General features: G+C 42.3%; 2 protein-coding genes across 2 annotated transcripts; one reads left to right on the plus strand and one right to left on the minus strand.

Annotated features, from left to right (window-relative positions):
• Window positions 1-919: 919 nt before the first annotated feature.
• On the minus strand, window positions 920-6,803 carry rprd1b (regulation of nuclear pre-mRNA domain containing 1B). The gene is made up of 7 exons (XM_086214360.1): window positions 6,115-6,803; window positions 4,587-4,716; window positions 4,230-4,363; window positions 3,937-4,055; window positions 3,630-3,756; window positions 2,377-2,552; window positions 920-2,144 (listed from the first exon to the last, which is right to left on the minus strand). Exons 1-7 carry the CDS (start codon window positions 6,263-6,265, stop codon window positions 1,995-1,997), a joined length of 987 nt encoding a protein of 328 aa, XP_086070486.1. The 5' UTR covers window positions 6,266-6,803; the 3' UTR covers window positions 920-1,994.
• Window positions 6,804-9,702: 2,899 nt separating this feature from the next.
• On the plus strand, window positions 9,703-13,969 carry tas1r1 (taste receptor, type 1, member 1). Its single transcript, XM_086212762.1, has 6 exons — window positions 9,703-9,887; window positions 10,435-10,762; window positions 10,842-11,597; window positions 11,668-11,886; window positions 12,260-12,380; window positions 13,044-13,969. Exons 1-6 carry the CDS (start codon window positions 9,703-9,705, stop codon window positions 13,967-13,969), a joined length of 2,535 nt encoding a protein of 844 aa, XP_086068888.1.
• Window positions 13,970-14,876: the final 907 nt, after the last annotated feature.

A 14,876-nucleotide genomic window follows, 5' to 3' on the forward strand; every position in this document is an offset into this window, starting at 1 on the left:
TATTCCATGTTTTGGGGGGGGTTCAACTGTATTTATGTGCGTATATTCCTTCAATGACTTAATACAAGACACAGATATTTATTCAAATGGTTCCAGTTTATTGGTGTCCACTGAATCACTTTCATTACAGAAATATACTACCCCTACTGGTAGACTCCTGGTAGTACAATACGTCTCTGCAGAGAGAAATGCATACCACACAGCAAGAAGGTAAGAAAAGATCTAACTAATATCTACAGTGATGCACACCTGGGTTAAATGCTGCTGAAATCCTTCCTGGTGTCAGTGGTTGTATTGAAAATGGACATTTTTGTATGCATCATTGGTTTATTACTGAATCATAACTGAAGCAAACTTAAACCTCTACACTTTAAAATGTGACATCCAACAACAGACGCTTTATGACGTTCGGGGGTCAAAAACAGGCTAAAAAATCTGTTTTGGGTCCCTGCCAGTGACTGTAATGAAAACAACACCCTTTGGTTTAACACCCGCAAAAGAAGTTGCTGTGACTCATATCTTCACCTTACATTTTCTTCTTCTTTTTTGGTTCCAGACCACCATGAGACAGAAACCATGAGAGGATCTGCAGCAGCAATTCTGGCCTGAGCTTGTTGCATCACACCTCCTGTAACCATCAACACTGTCTGATTTTTAAATCACAAAAAACTTTGTAAATCTATCAGAAAATGAGTAGTTTTGACTCGGTAAACATCGGTGACTTTTTAATCATCAGTAAAACGATCCTTTCCTTAAGTTTCCAGGAACCTGAAAATCAAATAGGAGCCACAGAATTGATCGGTGTTACTCCGGCTTTGACACTGAACTGTTGCACCAGAACTCACTCGTCTAAATTAAGAGATTTAAAATGTGTTCACTAACACCTGAGTAAGGGACTGCAGTGTTGGATTTGCTATGCTTTTGGTTAAAAAAAAAAAAGAAGAAAAAAAAAAGGGATGTCTACATACACAAATGTTTATCAGTATGTATCAATTGTCCTTTTTTATATAACATGGGAATTTGAAATTGTGCATCATCCTAAACTCTGTTTTATTGTGTGTAACTAGAGGAGTTCTGATAGTTTATGGCAAAAAAAGATATATGTCCTGATGTGATCAAATTATCTTATATTTATTTAACTCCATGCTATGAAAACTGAAAAATTCTTAAGATATTGAAGACTTTTATTAAGATTTTCTGCTTTCGCTCAGAGTATATTTTGAGTATGATGACAATTTTATACAAGACTGTATCTTGTCAAGCAAACTTAAGTTTTTTTCAAACTACCACGATTTAAACTTTGTCTAGAACACACTTCCTACACCGAGCACGGATGTCCAAATGAAAGCATGAAAACAAACAAGCTTATTCTATGGGCACTTTGAAGCTTTTTGTCTGTGAGCAGTAGAATACTTGCAAATGTGGAACCTGGCTTGTGTATTTGCTTCTAACTGTCAGGACGATACCTTTTCGCCAACTCGTATGAGGCGCGAACCATCATCCGCAGCTCAAAAATAAAACTAATGACTGGTACGTTGTCTTCACAGTGTATTAACAACCGCTGAGAATTTTCGCTTGCCGAATCCCAAAAACACCACACAGAAAGACACTTGACATCCAACATTTCTATTTGTGTAATCTTTGCTACACTCCCTCCCCCCATCACCCCTCCTCCTAAATCACTCCAGCATTAAAAATAAACTAAAAACAAACAGGAAACTGACTCGCTCCCAGCTGGTGGAGTGGAATCTTTGACGGCGGCATGAAAAATCCAGGCTGACAGAGTCTCTGTTGTGATTTCGTCTAACGTCCCTCCCTCCCTCCCTCCCTCCCTCCCTCTTGTCCTGCAGGTGGGCTGGTTATTCTGCCAGGAAGAGCTTTGACCACGTGTGCCCCCTCGCTGGAAACACAGCTGGGTATATTCTGTGGATCAAATATGGCGCTGGGTTTGGGTGGAGAGGTGCACGGGGGTAGTTCGCATGAGCAAAGACCTCTCAGTCAGTGGAGAAAAGGTCTCCGGCGGAAGGGAGCGGCGCCAGCCCCCCAGTTACGTTAGGTAGGAGGGAGAGGTCGGGGAGGCTCTGGATGTGGGACTTGAGCTCCTTCCTCACCTGGGTTACCCTCGCCAGCTTCTGCTTATATTCCTGCAAAGCCAAAAGTGTATCAACATTATCCGTTCACAGAGCAGTGTCAGCTTTCTGACAGCTTTGAAAACACGTTCAGGGTCATCGCACTTCACTGACGTTCTCATCACAAGGACATTAAAAAATACCTCACATTTATTGACAAGTGAGTGAAAACAGAAGCACAATCAAACACAACCATCCTTCTGTCAATATAGCGCTAGCTGTTGCATTTGTGTGTGTGGTGCCTTACTTCTAGCTTCTTCTCTCTTTCCATGAGCGCCTCCTTCTGGCTGCTAATGTATTCAGTCAGCATGCGAGCGAGCTGCCGCCGGTCCTCTAGCTCAGCAGCCAGCCGGCCGTTGTACTCAGCCAGCAGTAAACAGGCTTCATCTACCGTCTTCGACAGCTTGTCTGCTGCCTCCTTGTCTAGATTGGGGACACAGAGGATACAGCTTGTGAATTTAACACCAATTTCATGGATCATGTTTTTTCTCTCAAGAAAATGTTTGACAACAATTACCATCACCAAGCAATTATTTGCCAAGGAGGTAAGTAGTGATCCTGTCTCATCATGCTAAGTTTGGTTTCTGATTTTCCCAATAATGAGTGGAGGCGTTTAAGACAGGTCAAGAAGACCCAGTTACACGTTCAACCACGTAACGTCGTGAAAAACTGTTGGCCCTGAGTGCACGTGTATGTTCTGTGCCGCTCAGCACGTTTAAATTCTGCTCTTTAGAGATCCTTCTAACCCGCATAGCAAAAATTAGATCATCATTACCCCACCCTGGTCTTGAACCACACCTGTGGTTCCAAAGTGCATTCTCAACCATAGTCACAACTACAGTCTAAAATGACTATAATAACTACATATGATTATAATAACTACATCTCCCCCTAATAACCAACCACACGGAAGCTGATCAGAAGAGACTTAGATGATCGTGTGGTTGGTTGCTGGAAAAACAGACCTTCTCCCTCACCACAGCTCCATTCTGCAGGGCTGCAGAAATCCTCCATGTAGCCTGTTATTTCCACCTGTACTGATATTGTTCTGTGTGTTGGTATCACCTGTGTTTGCGATACCATGAGTTTTATCACAGAGATAAATGATAGTTGTATCATGACTGTCCCTGGTGGTGGACAACCAGGCTGCGCAGATCGATGCACCGCAGCGCTCCAAGTTAGTAAATTACTGAAATCTTTTCAAGATGCACATTTTTGCATCATTTACATGTACTGGTACAAGTTCACTGTAACGCTTGTTATTGTAACTTTATCCGTCTTTGAGCACTACAGACATGGAGGTATTCATTGCTATTCACTGATCATGATACATTTCACTTTGAACTCCTGCGCTTTGTTAGATTTTATAATGTAAAATTAAGAGCCGTGTTTCCACAATGATGAATAAATAAGACGCGACAAGAAAGTGCTGACGGAAACATCAATGTTAAATAGTCCAAGGACATTTGTTTCTGATGAAGCCATGCTGTCGGGTCTCACCGGTGATTTTCTCCAGCAGCGAGACGTCCTGGACCTCCTGTGGCAGCGAGGCGATCTTCTGGCGAACTGCAGCGTCACCTGATGCAGCGTTCTCCAAGTCCTGCAGGGCCTTGACCAGCTCCTCTGTCTGAGAGACGGTGTCACAGCATGTTTAGGGAGGATGCAAGGAGCAAGTTAAGCAGAGACAGAGGGACAACGAACACATGAAAGAGACAATATAGTGAAGTGGTAGAAATCGGGAGAGAATCGAGGCAAATTCACCATGTACAGACTTTTACATGAACTGAAAAAGAACGTTGAGGTTTACCAGCTGAGTTGCCGTGATGTCAGAGTTGCGGGGCGAGATGTGGCTTCGGTAGTCGTCGTCCTCATCATCTTCCTCTTCCTGGATTTTCTGATAGGTTCTTTTCACCGGCTTCTTCTCTTCTGCAGAGTCCCACAACAGAACAGAAAACACCAAATTAAAGGGAAATATTTTCAAATGGGTTTGGGTCAGAATGATTCACAGGGACTAAAGCTGCTGTATGACTGAGGTAAATGACGAATCTCTGCTGTGCATGTACGCCCATCTATTTAGAGAAAGACCAGAAGTCCTACAACCTGACGGTCTGGGGCTGTTGGAGTCTTCAATGGCCAGTTTGAGCTGCTGAATGAAGTCACTTCTGTAGAGGTTCCTTTCCTTCCAGATGTTGAGCAGTCGCTCCATGTGCTTTTTACAGCTCTCGTCCGCTTCACTGCAGTCGGCCAGAGGACAGCAGAACAACAGCAAGGATTCAAGAACAGCTCAAACAATACTGCCGTCAAATTTGTCAGAGCAGCATAAGCATGTGCCATTGATTCTTTTTTAAAGTTTTTTTCAATCAAAAAGCTTCAGACAAGAAACATTCAATTGCACGCTGATTACACAGCTGGTCTTTTTTTTTTTTTTTTAAGCGTAAGATGTGACATCACATCTACCTGGCGACATGAGAGCAGGCATCGACAAGGACGGACTCAAAGTCTTTGGTGAACTCTGGTCCTTTCTTCTTGCTGTTCTGGATGACATCGTTGGCCAGATAGAGGAACGTCAGCTTCCTGTTGCTTTTAGCTGCAGGACGTGTAAAAAGATCTCTTCAATTGTTTTATGTTAACATTTTCAAGTAATACTTTCTTACACTTTTGTTGTTACGAATTATTTTGCTGTGAGGGGAAATTTTTTACTGCCAGTTACTGCTTATTCTGAGGATGCAGCTCCAGTGATAGAGGACCATCAGGCACTTTTCACAACAAACAAGATTCTTGACTTAAACAGCAGGAGAATTTCATGGTATAAATAATTCTGGGCTCACTTGGTCAATTGACACCGCATTAAAATAGATTTATTGAAATGATCATGATAATGATATCACATTTCCTGGTCACAACTTTGTAGGCGGAACACTATTAAAAGTCACATCACAAAGCTTGACTAAATAAACTGAATAAACTTACGTAACTTCTAGCAGCTCGGGATATTAGAATTGATTTGATGATTATAAACCAGAGGCGAGGAAATCGTACCGTAATTTTTCTGGCAATTCAATAAGGCTCATAATTTCAGGGGGACTGGTTATGTTTGCGTTTCTTTCTCGATAAAAAAAATAATGGCGTGATAATAATTACTCTGGTCTGTAGTTAAAAATAAGCATGTTTGTTTCTATATGGAGAATTATTATAATTTGTTGGGGGAATCTCTGTGGCACCAAAGTGATTTATCTATAACAACATGTTGTGATACTTTTTATCTTTAATTGAAAAAATAATTGCAGATGATTTGAAGAGTTATGTGATTTTGTTAATGTTTCCTTTCTCTGCGCTGCCTTATTTTCTACCTTTGTTAACAAGAGGAGCCCGACTATAAGCAGGGGTAGACATTGATCAGTGTTCAAGATATAACTATTGGTCTGATGGCTGATATTTACATGTTTATATCCATATATATATATATAACCTATATATTCCAGACTCGTCTTTGCCATCATCATTTGGTTATGAGAAAAGAATGCTGCAAAACCATGATTTATGGGCTTTTCCACACATTAAGGACATGACGAAAGTTCTGACTTTCAAAACTCACAATGTCAAAACATGTTTCAGTATGTACAATATGTGCACATCATGTAAGCTTGTTTCTGTACAGATGATATTGACATAGGTAAATATCAGCTACAGGCAAAACCATTATTTAATAAATATGGACATATTGGCATTAAAACATCAAATGTCATCTCTAGTGTTTACATCTTTTTGTCACAACCAGGCTCATCGTTACACTGTAGTTCGTATATCCTGTCTACCTGTTTTACTCTGTTACAGCGTAACTCGCCACCCACAGGTTCCTCTCAGTGAGACAGTGCGTTATAATGTAGGACCCGTGTCAAACCTCACTTCTGCAGTTTGTGGTGTTTGGTTACATGAACCCTCCATCATGCATGACTACTGTTTCAAGCAGCAGCAGCAACCTCACCTTTCTTCAGCTCTCGGTGCCACACTTTGACGATGAGGCCCGAGTGTTTGCGGTGGTGGATGATCCACAGAGAGAGAGTCTGGACGCTCTGCTGCGAGCTGCTCAGCTCCGACAGCTTCTTCTCCAGGGCCGACTCGGAGAAGGATGACATGTCCGACTGTGTGTGAGTGTTTCCCTGCGACCACGGCCCGCTCAAAAAGCGACTGAGCTCCGAGTTAGTTGGGAGGAACTCGCACTGTCATCAAAACTGAAGTTGAGTCGCTAACTTGACGCTAATGTAACATACGTGCAACTTCTAACCGCCTCCCGCTGCCCGTCAAACAAAAGCAGGCGATTTCAACGTTTTGCCAACAGACAACTCGCGGATGTTACACAAGCTAACAAGCGTGCGGGGCGCGAGATCCAGCAGCTGTTCCTTCAGTGTTTGTTTACAGCTAGGGCTAACTTTAGCTAGCGGGGCTAAGCAGCCATCCGCAGACCAGCTAAGAGCTAGCCTCCGCGCTAACCCGGGTCTGAAGAAACAACCTCCTGCAGTATTCCGGTAGAATATGTGTTCAGTACGCCTGTAAAATAGACAAACCCGCTGCAGAGAGACGATAGAGACTCACGGTTTGTCTTTGCTTGCCTAACTAATCAGGGAGATTTCTTCGAAAAATGGCAGCTTGCACTTTCACCTCGACATGTGCGGCGCACAATAGTGACGTAGTCAGGGCCAGGTACCGCCCTCTTTATCCAAAGACGTGCAATCAGGGTTTACTCACTTGCCTGTTACTATTGTACACATAGATAAAACTTAAAGCAGTGAGGTTTCCCTAGTGTCATGTCAACCCTACATGATATGGAAGTTTTCACAAGCAATATGGTGAACATCTCTCACTATAACCAAGTAGGTGACAGCACAACAGCACTGAAAAGTAGCATTAAAATCAGCACCTCCAAGAAACAACTCAGACAAAATAGAAAAGTCCTTCTCCTCTTTAAGGTTTAATTTTTTTTTACTGTTATTATTGTTGTTGTATTAGACTACAATAGTTTTATTTTAATTTACACTCATGGCTTAAATTGATGAAGTTGATTTAAGTTTCGATGAATGCTGCAATAAAATTATCTCCCCCAAGGAAGCTATATTTTTGGTGAGGTTTGTTTGTCTCTCTGCAGGATTCTGCAAAACCTGTGAGGGTGATGTCTGTTCGTCACTGCTAGTAACTTTAATTAGGGTCCCATCATAATAGTGTGTGTGTGTGTGTGGGGGGGGGGGTCACTTTGGTACTTTGGTGCAGGTATCAGCTACCTGAGTGCTTTCTAGTAACTAATAATAAAAAAAATAAAATCCTTATTTAATTGTTTTGCTGTATTTAATCATCAATTTTTTTGTATGTACCACTAAATGCATATTTTTCCTTCTTATTTTTTTTTTTAAACTAACTAACTCCCTTCCCTGTACTGTGAGCAATGCCAACCTGGTAACAAATTCCTTGTTTTTTTTTCAAACTTGGCCAATAAAAATGATTCTGATTCTGAGTCTAATGATGCATGTTAAAGCGTGTGATTATTATCTGAGTTACGATCTACACTTCTGGTTTCCAGCACTTTTGAACATGTCCTAGTGTTGTGCAGACTGACACACCTGCATGACTTACTGTACCGGAACAGTTAAATGGAGTTTTTTTTGTTGTTGTTGTTTTTTTGTTACACCTTTGCTTTTCCTGCTATACAAATATATACATTTTTTTTCTATTAAAGCGGCATTTGTTGGTCAAAATGATGATAAGGGATCGAGAATGAGAAAATAACAGGTTCTAGAGCTTTTCTTAGTTTCTCCATTGTATTTTTGGATGTTGAGGATGTGTGTAGAAATGTTGTATTCTGACATTGATACATTTGGATGATTCATTTTTTGATGAAACCATGACTTTGACATGATATCGATTTTTATACTGTTGCGCAAGAGCAGCTGGAGAAGTGTAAACTATTATCATAAAACCATCCATCCATCAATCCCTCCATTTTCTTCCTCTTATCCTGTTAAGGGTCACGGGGGGGGGGGGGGGGGCTGGAGCCTATCCCAGCGGCTTTCGGGCGAGAGGTGGGGTTCACCCTGGACGGGTCGATCATAAAACCTACTTTTATTTTTTTTCTATTGAAAATGGAAAAGCTAGCAGAATGCAAATATTTTCACTCAAATCTTTGTGTTTGTGCAAACAGGGAAATTTACATGTCCATTTGCCTCCATAATATTGTGGTTGACCAAATGCACAATATTCCTGTCAAAACAAAGGATTTGGGTCTGGAGGGACGCAGCTGAGAGGCAAATTGTTTCTCAGTGCAACAGGGTTGTTTAACAAAATAAGCCTCAAATATCAACCAAAATGCAAAGTCGGCCTCACCTACACAATCCTGTCCCTTTTCAGCCTTTTCTGATATGCAGAGTAAAACTAGAATAAGTTATACTGTGCTTTTAAGATGCTTTTGGTCACTTTTACTCTCCAAGTAAACAAAGACCGAGACCCAAAGGGGTTGTTCGTGGCTGTCCTTTGCTCTGTTTGTTCTTGAGTACAAAAGAAAAGTCTGCTGTTGTATTTGATGTGACCTCATACTGCTTCTTGTGGTTGTGAGGGATTCATCAAAACAGAAAATAGAAGAATAAAACCTAAACGACTTTTTGTCATTGAAATAATGAGCCAACTGAAGGACATGAGGCAGGATAACTGCATGAAATTGGTTTTGTACATACATAAGCTAAGCCAACAAAAAGATAAGATACTATGTTATACCCCTGATAACCGCTTTGCATGGTTAGTTCAAAATTAGATATAAATCCAAAAACGTAGTTCATCAATATTGTTGTTCTGAAAACCCATTAAAAGTAAAAGAAAATAATTCATTGCCTTTCAGAAGTTAAACTGAGGAGGAGTCTGGGATTATTTTGGCTGTGTGTTTGCTCCTTAGGCACTTAAAAATAAGCAGATTATGGAGCTCGCCCATACGCCTGGGAAGAGCCCAGGCTTGGTTTCTCCCTTCCAGCAGGGAAGAGGTGTCAGCTGAGAACCAGGGATGCGACCTGTTCATCACTCGACATTTTTTATTTGATGCTTGTTAAGATATTCAAATCAATAGCCTGATCAGATCGATAAAGACCACGAGTGATATATTCCAAATCCTATGTCTAAAAACAAACTTGTCTGCTCAAAATCCATTTTAAACTTGAACACCTTCAACAGGTTAAAGGTTATTTAGCTTTTATCTCTTTTAAAATCTCAGCAGAAACAACAGCTGCCGCAAACGGTCCGGTGTTGGCTCTGTTCACAGTTGCATGTCACTTGTCAAAGATTAATGGAAAAATACCGGTCTCCTTTTCATGGGCTATTACATTTATGCAACCCATCTTAATGGGAGTGAAACTCTACAGTCACACAAACAAATTAGACATGCAAATACCCAACCAACAACTCAATGAACAATGCAAAAGCAAACCTCCCATTCCTCCTCAGATCCACTCTTCTGCTCTTTACAAGCACAGCTGAGCTTCTTTGGCAGCTGTGTGAGTGTGAGTGTGTGTGTGAGTGTGTGTGTTGGAGCCAAATAGATATGAGAGAAACTGTGTTTCTGTCTTTATGCTGGCTGATGCTGCAGGTAGCTGATGGGCACCTGGATTACATCTCTCAGGGACAAGGACTGCACCTGAAGGGGGACTTCTCCATCGCTGGACTCTTCCCTCTCCACTACACTGATGGACTGAGTGCTGGTCAGCCTGCGTTGGGTCCATGCAACCAGTGAGACAGAAATCATCTCAGCAAATGTATACTGCTGGTGATAAACCAAACCAGATAACTTTTAGAGCATTCATATTGAATAGGTCGTACAGCCTAGCCGTAGCCGTTTGTGGCGGCAAGTCTGAAGAAACAGAGGAGCTGAACAGGTTACATCTTGCAACCTCAAAATATCTAAATTGTGAGAACAACTTATATCTTTTGGCCACAAATGAATTAAAGTGAGGGGACAAGTTGATTTGTTGACTTAAAATAACTAATATATGGGAGTTCATATGTCTTGTGGCCACTAATAATGAAATTTAGTGAACTATCTATACTATACTAACTATATATTTTTTACATGGTAAATATGTTTTCTGTCTTAATCCCAAAAAACAAAAAATTTAAATCTCTCAATGGCCACTCAAGTGTTAAAAGCATTGTTTTGAATGCTTATTTAATTGTATTTTTCATTTTTTAAATTATAATTTCGTCTTTTTTCTGGGGATTGCATTCATCTTTTTTTCTGAAACTGAACCCCTCTCCCTCTGCTGTCTTGTTTTTCCAGAGGCAATCCCAACAAACATGGCTTTCACTTGCTGCAGGCTATGAGGTTTGCCGTGGAGGAAATCAACAACAGTAGTGGACCACAGTCTCTGTTACCGGGGGTCAAGCTAGGCTACCAGCTGTATGACATCTGCTCGGTACCGGCCAGTATCCTGGCTACACTGGACATACTTGAGGAGCAGTACCACAGCAGCTCCACTTCTGGGACGGATGGAGACACAGAGCTGCAGCACAACAGCAGTCAGACGATGATGGCGGTGATCGGACCCGACAGCAGCAGCAAGTCCTTCACTCCAGCTTCTTTGCTGGGATCATACCTCATACCACAAGTATGTTTATACCTGGACAGTGTCAATCATGGCTCGAGCAACAACCGATTACCTCCTCTACCTTTTTGCTTCATTGCAGATCTCCTACGAAGCATCAAATGAAAGGTTAAGCAACAAGATCTTCTATCCAGCCTTTTTCCGCACAATTCCCAGTGATAAGAACCAGGTGGCAGCAATGATCCAGTTGCTAGTTCGTTTCAACTGGACTTGGATAGCTCTGTTAGGCAGTGACAACTCCTACGGCCTGCAGGGAATGCAGAGCTTGTCCCAGCAAGCGCCACAACACGGCATCTGCATCGCCTATCAAGGTGTCATCCCCTCATACACAGCTGATAAAGCTGAGGTCATGAGGAGCATGGTGGAGGGCATTCTGAGGACCAAAGTCAACACCATTGTGGTTTTCTCCAGTAAGTCAAAGCTCAGTGGCTTCTTCCCGTTTGTTGTTGAGATGAAGGTAACAGACAAGGTGTGGATCGGAACAGAGGACTGGTCAGTGGCTACGCTCATATCAGAGATAGCTGGGATCCACACCATCGGCACTGTGCTCGGCATTTCCGTCAAATATGCCTCCATACCTGGCTTTCAGGAGTTTGAGAGAAAGGTGGTTGAGGCTTCAATGCAGCACAGTGACACCCAGGAAGTTGTTGATGGCAATGCCTGTCTGCAGAGCACAGACCTGTACAGCCTCGCCAAGAATAAGTTCTCTTTGGAGAAGTACGACATCACCTCGTCCTTCAATGTGTACAAGGCGGTGTATGCCGTGGCACACGCTTTGCACCAGTCACTGGGTTGTGATTCCGGCCTGTGCCAGAGGAGGAGGGTGTATCCATGGCAGGTGAGCGAAGCAGAAAATCTCTCTGAACCATTTTAATGTGCTAAATCACTTATTTGTCTCTCCATCCCAGCTTCTGCCGCTGCTCAAGCAGGTGAAATTCTCTCTGGGCAACACCTCTGTATACTTTGACATGAACGGTGACCCCCCCACAGGATATGACATTGTGACATGGCTTTGGAGGGGGACAGAATGGTCTCTCAGAGTGGTGGGTTCCTTCAGTCCAGATCCCATCACACTCAGAGTAGATGAAGAGAAGATTGAGTGGCACACAACTGGAGCTTCACGATCAGTAAGACCAGACTATCGGCAGAAAACCATTCTGTTCTTCAATTTAACACTGTTTACCCTCCGAACTAGTTTAATTACCAGCATTTTAAACTCTCCTTTTATGCAAATATGCTGCAACAGTGGTTGAGAAATCTACAAAATCCCATGTATACTCAGTAGTCCACAAACACTTTTTTAGTCAAGTCAAGTCACCATTTATTTATAAAGCACATTTAAAAACAACCTCAGTCAACCAAAGTGCTGTGCAATTGTAAAAACAACGAAGAACAACAACAACAACACAACGGATAATACATTTTTGAGCAAAGTATTACCATAATTGTTCATCTTTATTTGTTTCAATTCAAAAGCAATCTGCATTCTTCGTGTTCTAGGTGCCGCCATCCGTCTGCTCTCCACCCTGCCCAAGAGGCTACAGGAAGCTGCTGACAGGGCAGCACACATGCTGCTTTGACTGCCAGGCCTGTCCCGCCGCCACCTACCTCAATACAAGTGGTAAATACAAGTTAAGTCAAAAGACCAAAAGACTAAATTGAAGTTAAATCAAAGACAGATTTTATCAAGAGGACAGGTAAGAACTGAGATTAACTAAGCTTCATTCACACACATATACACTGACGGTAAAGACTGCCAGGCAAGTCACCAACCTGCTCATCAGGAGCAATTAGAGGTTCACTGTCTTGCTGAAGACACTTTGACACACTCTCCCACTCTCTAGGGGGCGGGAGCTTCAAATCTCTTCAGTTGCTCCATGGCCCCGTTACTTCCTGCCATGTTTGAGTTTAACCAGCAGGTGGCGCTGAGTACTCACTATATCCTGAGGCAAGAGCCTGACAGAGTCAAGAAATAAACTTGCCAAACCACAGGACACACCTGGATGGAATTCATATTACAGAACAGCCTTTGGGATGTTTTGAATACATTTGTGAGAGGAGTTCGTCATAGTTTGTTCATTTATAGTACATGAATTAGCTTCTGCCACATGGCTGTGTTCATTTTTGGGTGGTGTTCCTAATAAATTAGAGCTGCTGTGTTGTTGTTTTTTTCCAGAGGACATTCCATCACCAATGTTAAACTTGAATTCCTTTAACTAGACAAAACCCGACCATCTGTCCCGTTATTTATGTTCTTCATTTCTATGCTGGTTCTCTTTCTTAGAACCCACTGAATGCCAGCCGTGTCTGCCAGAGCAGTGGGCTCCTCCGAGCAGTGAGCAGTGTCTGAACAGGGCCGTCCTGCTGCTGGCCTGGGATGCTCCACTTTCAATCGCCCTGCTGGTCTTTCTGGCCAGCTGTCTTTTCATCACCTTCAGCTCTGCAATAATCCTCCTGCTCAACCTGAACACACCCGTGGCCAAGTCTGCCGGAGGCCGCACTTGCCTTCTGATGCTGGCAGCCCTGACTGCTGCCGCCATGAGCTCTTTGTGCCATTTTGGCCAACCGTCTCCTCTGGCCTGCATCCTCAAACAGCCTCTATTCATCTTCAGTTTCTCTGTGTGCCTGGCCTGCATCACCGTGCGCTCCCTTCAGGTCATCTGCATTTTTAAATTTGCATCTAAGCTGCCACCAGCCTACGACAAGTGGGCCAAAAAACACGGGCCAGAGCTGACCATTTTCCTTGTGTCTGTCATTATTTTGCTTATTTCTGTGCTCCGTGTGGCCTTCAACCCTCCGCAACCATCCCAGGATCTCAACTTCTACAAAGACAGCATCGTCTTGGAGTGCAGTAACACCCTTTCACCCGGCGCAGGCCTTGAGCTCGCCTGCGTGTCACTGCTCAGCCTCCTCTGCTTCTCTTTCAGTTACATGGGCAAAGATCTGCCTGCCAACTACAACGAGGCCAAGAGTGTGACGTTCAGCCTGATGGTGTACATGATCTCCTGGATGAGCTTCTTCACGGTCTACCTCATCAGCAGAGGTCCCTTCACCATGGCTGCACATGTGTTTGCCACACTCTTCAGTGTCCTGGCCTTCCTAGGGGGCTACTTCTTGCCCAAAATATACATTATAGTTCTGAGGCCTCAAATGAACACCACAGCCCATTTCCAAAACTGCATTCAAATGTACACCATGAGCAAACAATGAAGCTTTCCTTTAATCAGAAACGTTGCAGATATCAGAGTTTTTTAATGTGACTGTGTTGATCTGATCAGTCCAAGAATTTAGATGTTTTCCTAGTTTTAAACAAATCAGCACAGATTAATAATGCATCAACATGAATCTAATAATTTATAAATTCTGCACAAACTGGTAAGCACATATCCTGAATGTATGATACTGCATTATAAGAAACTTACACGATATAAAACTTTATATCAAAATAATTTTTCTTTATGTATTTAATTTTTGATGATAAAAAAAATTGAACATTTAATAATTGTCGATGACCTTCAGTTGGCCGCCTGCAGTACCCTCATAGCCCATAAGAGGGAGACAGATCACACTGCAGGGATGAGCTTCACCTCAGTGGGTTTCTGCAGACGATTGTTCATCACCAACACAGCAGCAGACTTTTAATACATCTTTGTTTGAGGATTGAATAAATGTTTAGTGTACGTTTGCATATTAATGTCAGATTCCTTTGAATTTACTCAGAAGAACGTCCTGGTGAGGGGATGCAATGACACTGCTGACTGGTGAGCTGAAGGGAAACGATGTGAGACAAAATGAAGAAAAGGAGGATGTTATTTGTGATGCATGACATGTGACTTATTTAATTCCAGTGTTTAGTTTTCAACACAACCTTTTCAGTACAGCCTGTTGTCTCGACATGAATATATGTGTCACTTTCTGATAAAGATGTTAGGGTTTGATACTGAATATAATTACCAGGATATACAGGAATTATTTGTTACAATAGCGCCCCCTAGCATCCTTACATGGGATTCACACTGATATTTTTCTATGAGGAAAAATACCAAGTACACTTGAGTGCAAACATTTTATATTGACGAGGTTTCATTTGCCTTCTGTAAGAATTAGTTTTTAATTC

Source organism: Aulostomus chinensis, chromosome 9 (assembly GCF_037954235.1).
Source record: "Aulostomus chinensis isolate RoL2024-O1b breed Wild chromosome 9, RoL_Achi_v1.0, whole genome shotgun sequence".
Classification (NCBI taxonomy): Eukaryota; Metazoa; Chordata; class Actinopteri; order Syngnathiformes; family Aulostomidae; genus Aulostomus; species Aulostomus chinensis.

Coding starts and splice junctions, on each gene's coding strand:
- rprd1b (XM_086214360.1), bottom strand. CDS start 6,265: ATGTCATCCTTCTCCGAGTCGGCCCTGGAGAAGAAGCTGTCGGAGCTG. Junction 4,056..4,229: donor CAACAGCCCCAGACCGTCAG/GTTGTAGGACTT, acceptor GGGACTCTGCAG/AAGAGAAGAAGCCGGTGAAA. Junction 2,553..3,629: donor GCTGCTGGAGAAAATCACCG/GTGAGACCCGAC, acceptor TCCCCAATCTAG/ACAAGGAGGCAGCAGACAAG.
- tas1r1 (XM_086212762.1), top strand. CDS start 9,703: ATGAGAGAAACTGTGTTTCTGTCTTTATGCTGGCTGATGCTGCAGGTA. Junction 10,763..10,841: donor GATCATACCTCATACCACAA/GTATGTTTATAC, acceptor GCTTCATTGCAG/ATCTCCTACGAAGCATCAAA. Junction 11,887..12,259: donor CAACTGGAGCTTCACGATCA/GTAAGACCAGAC, acceptor TTCGTGTTCTAG/GTGCCGCCATCCGTCTGCTC.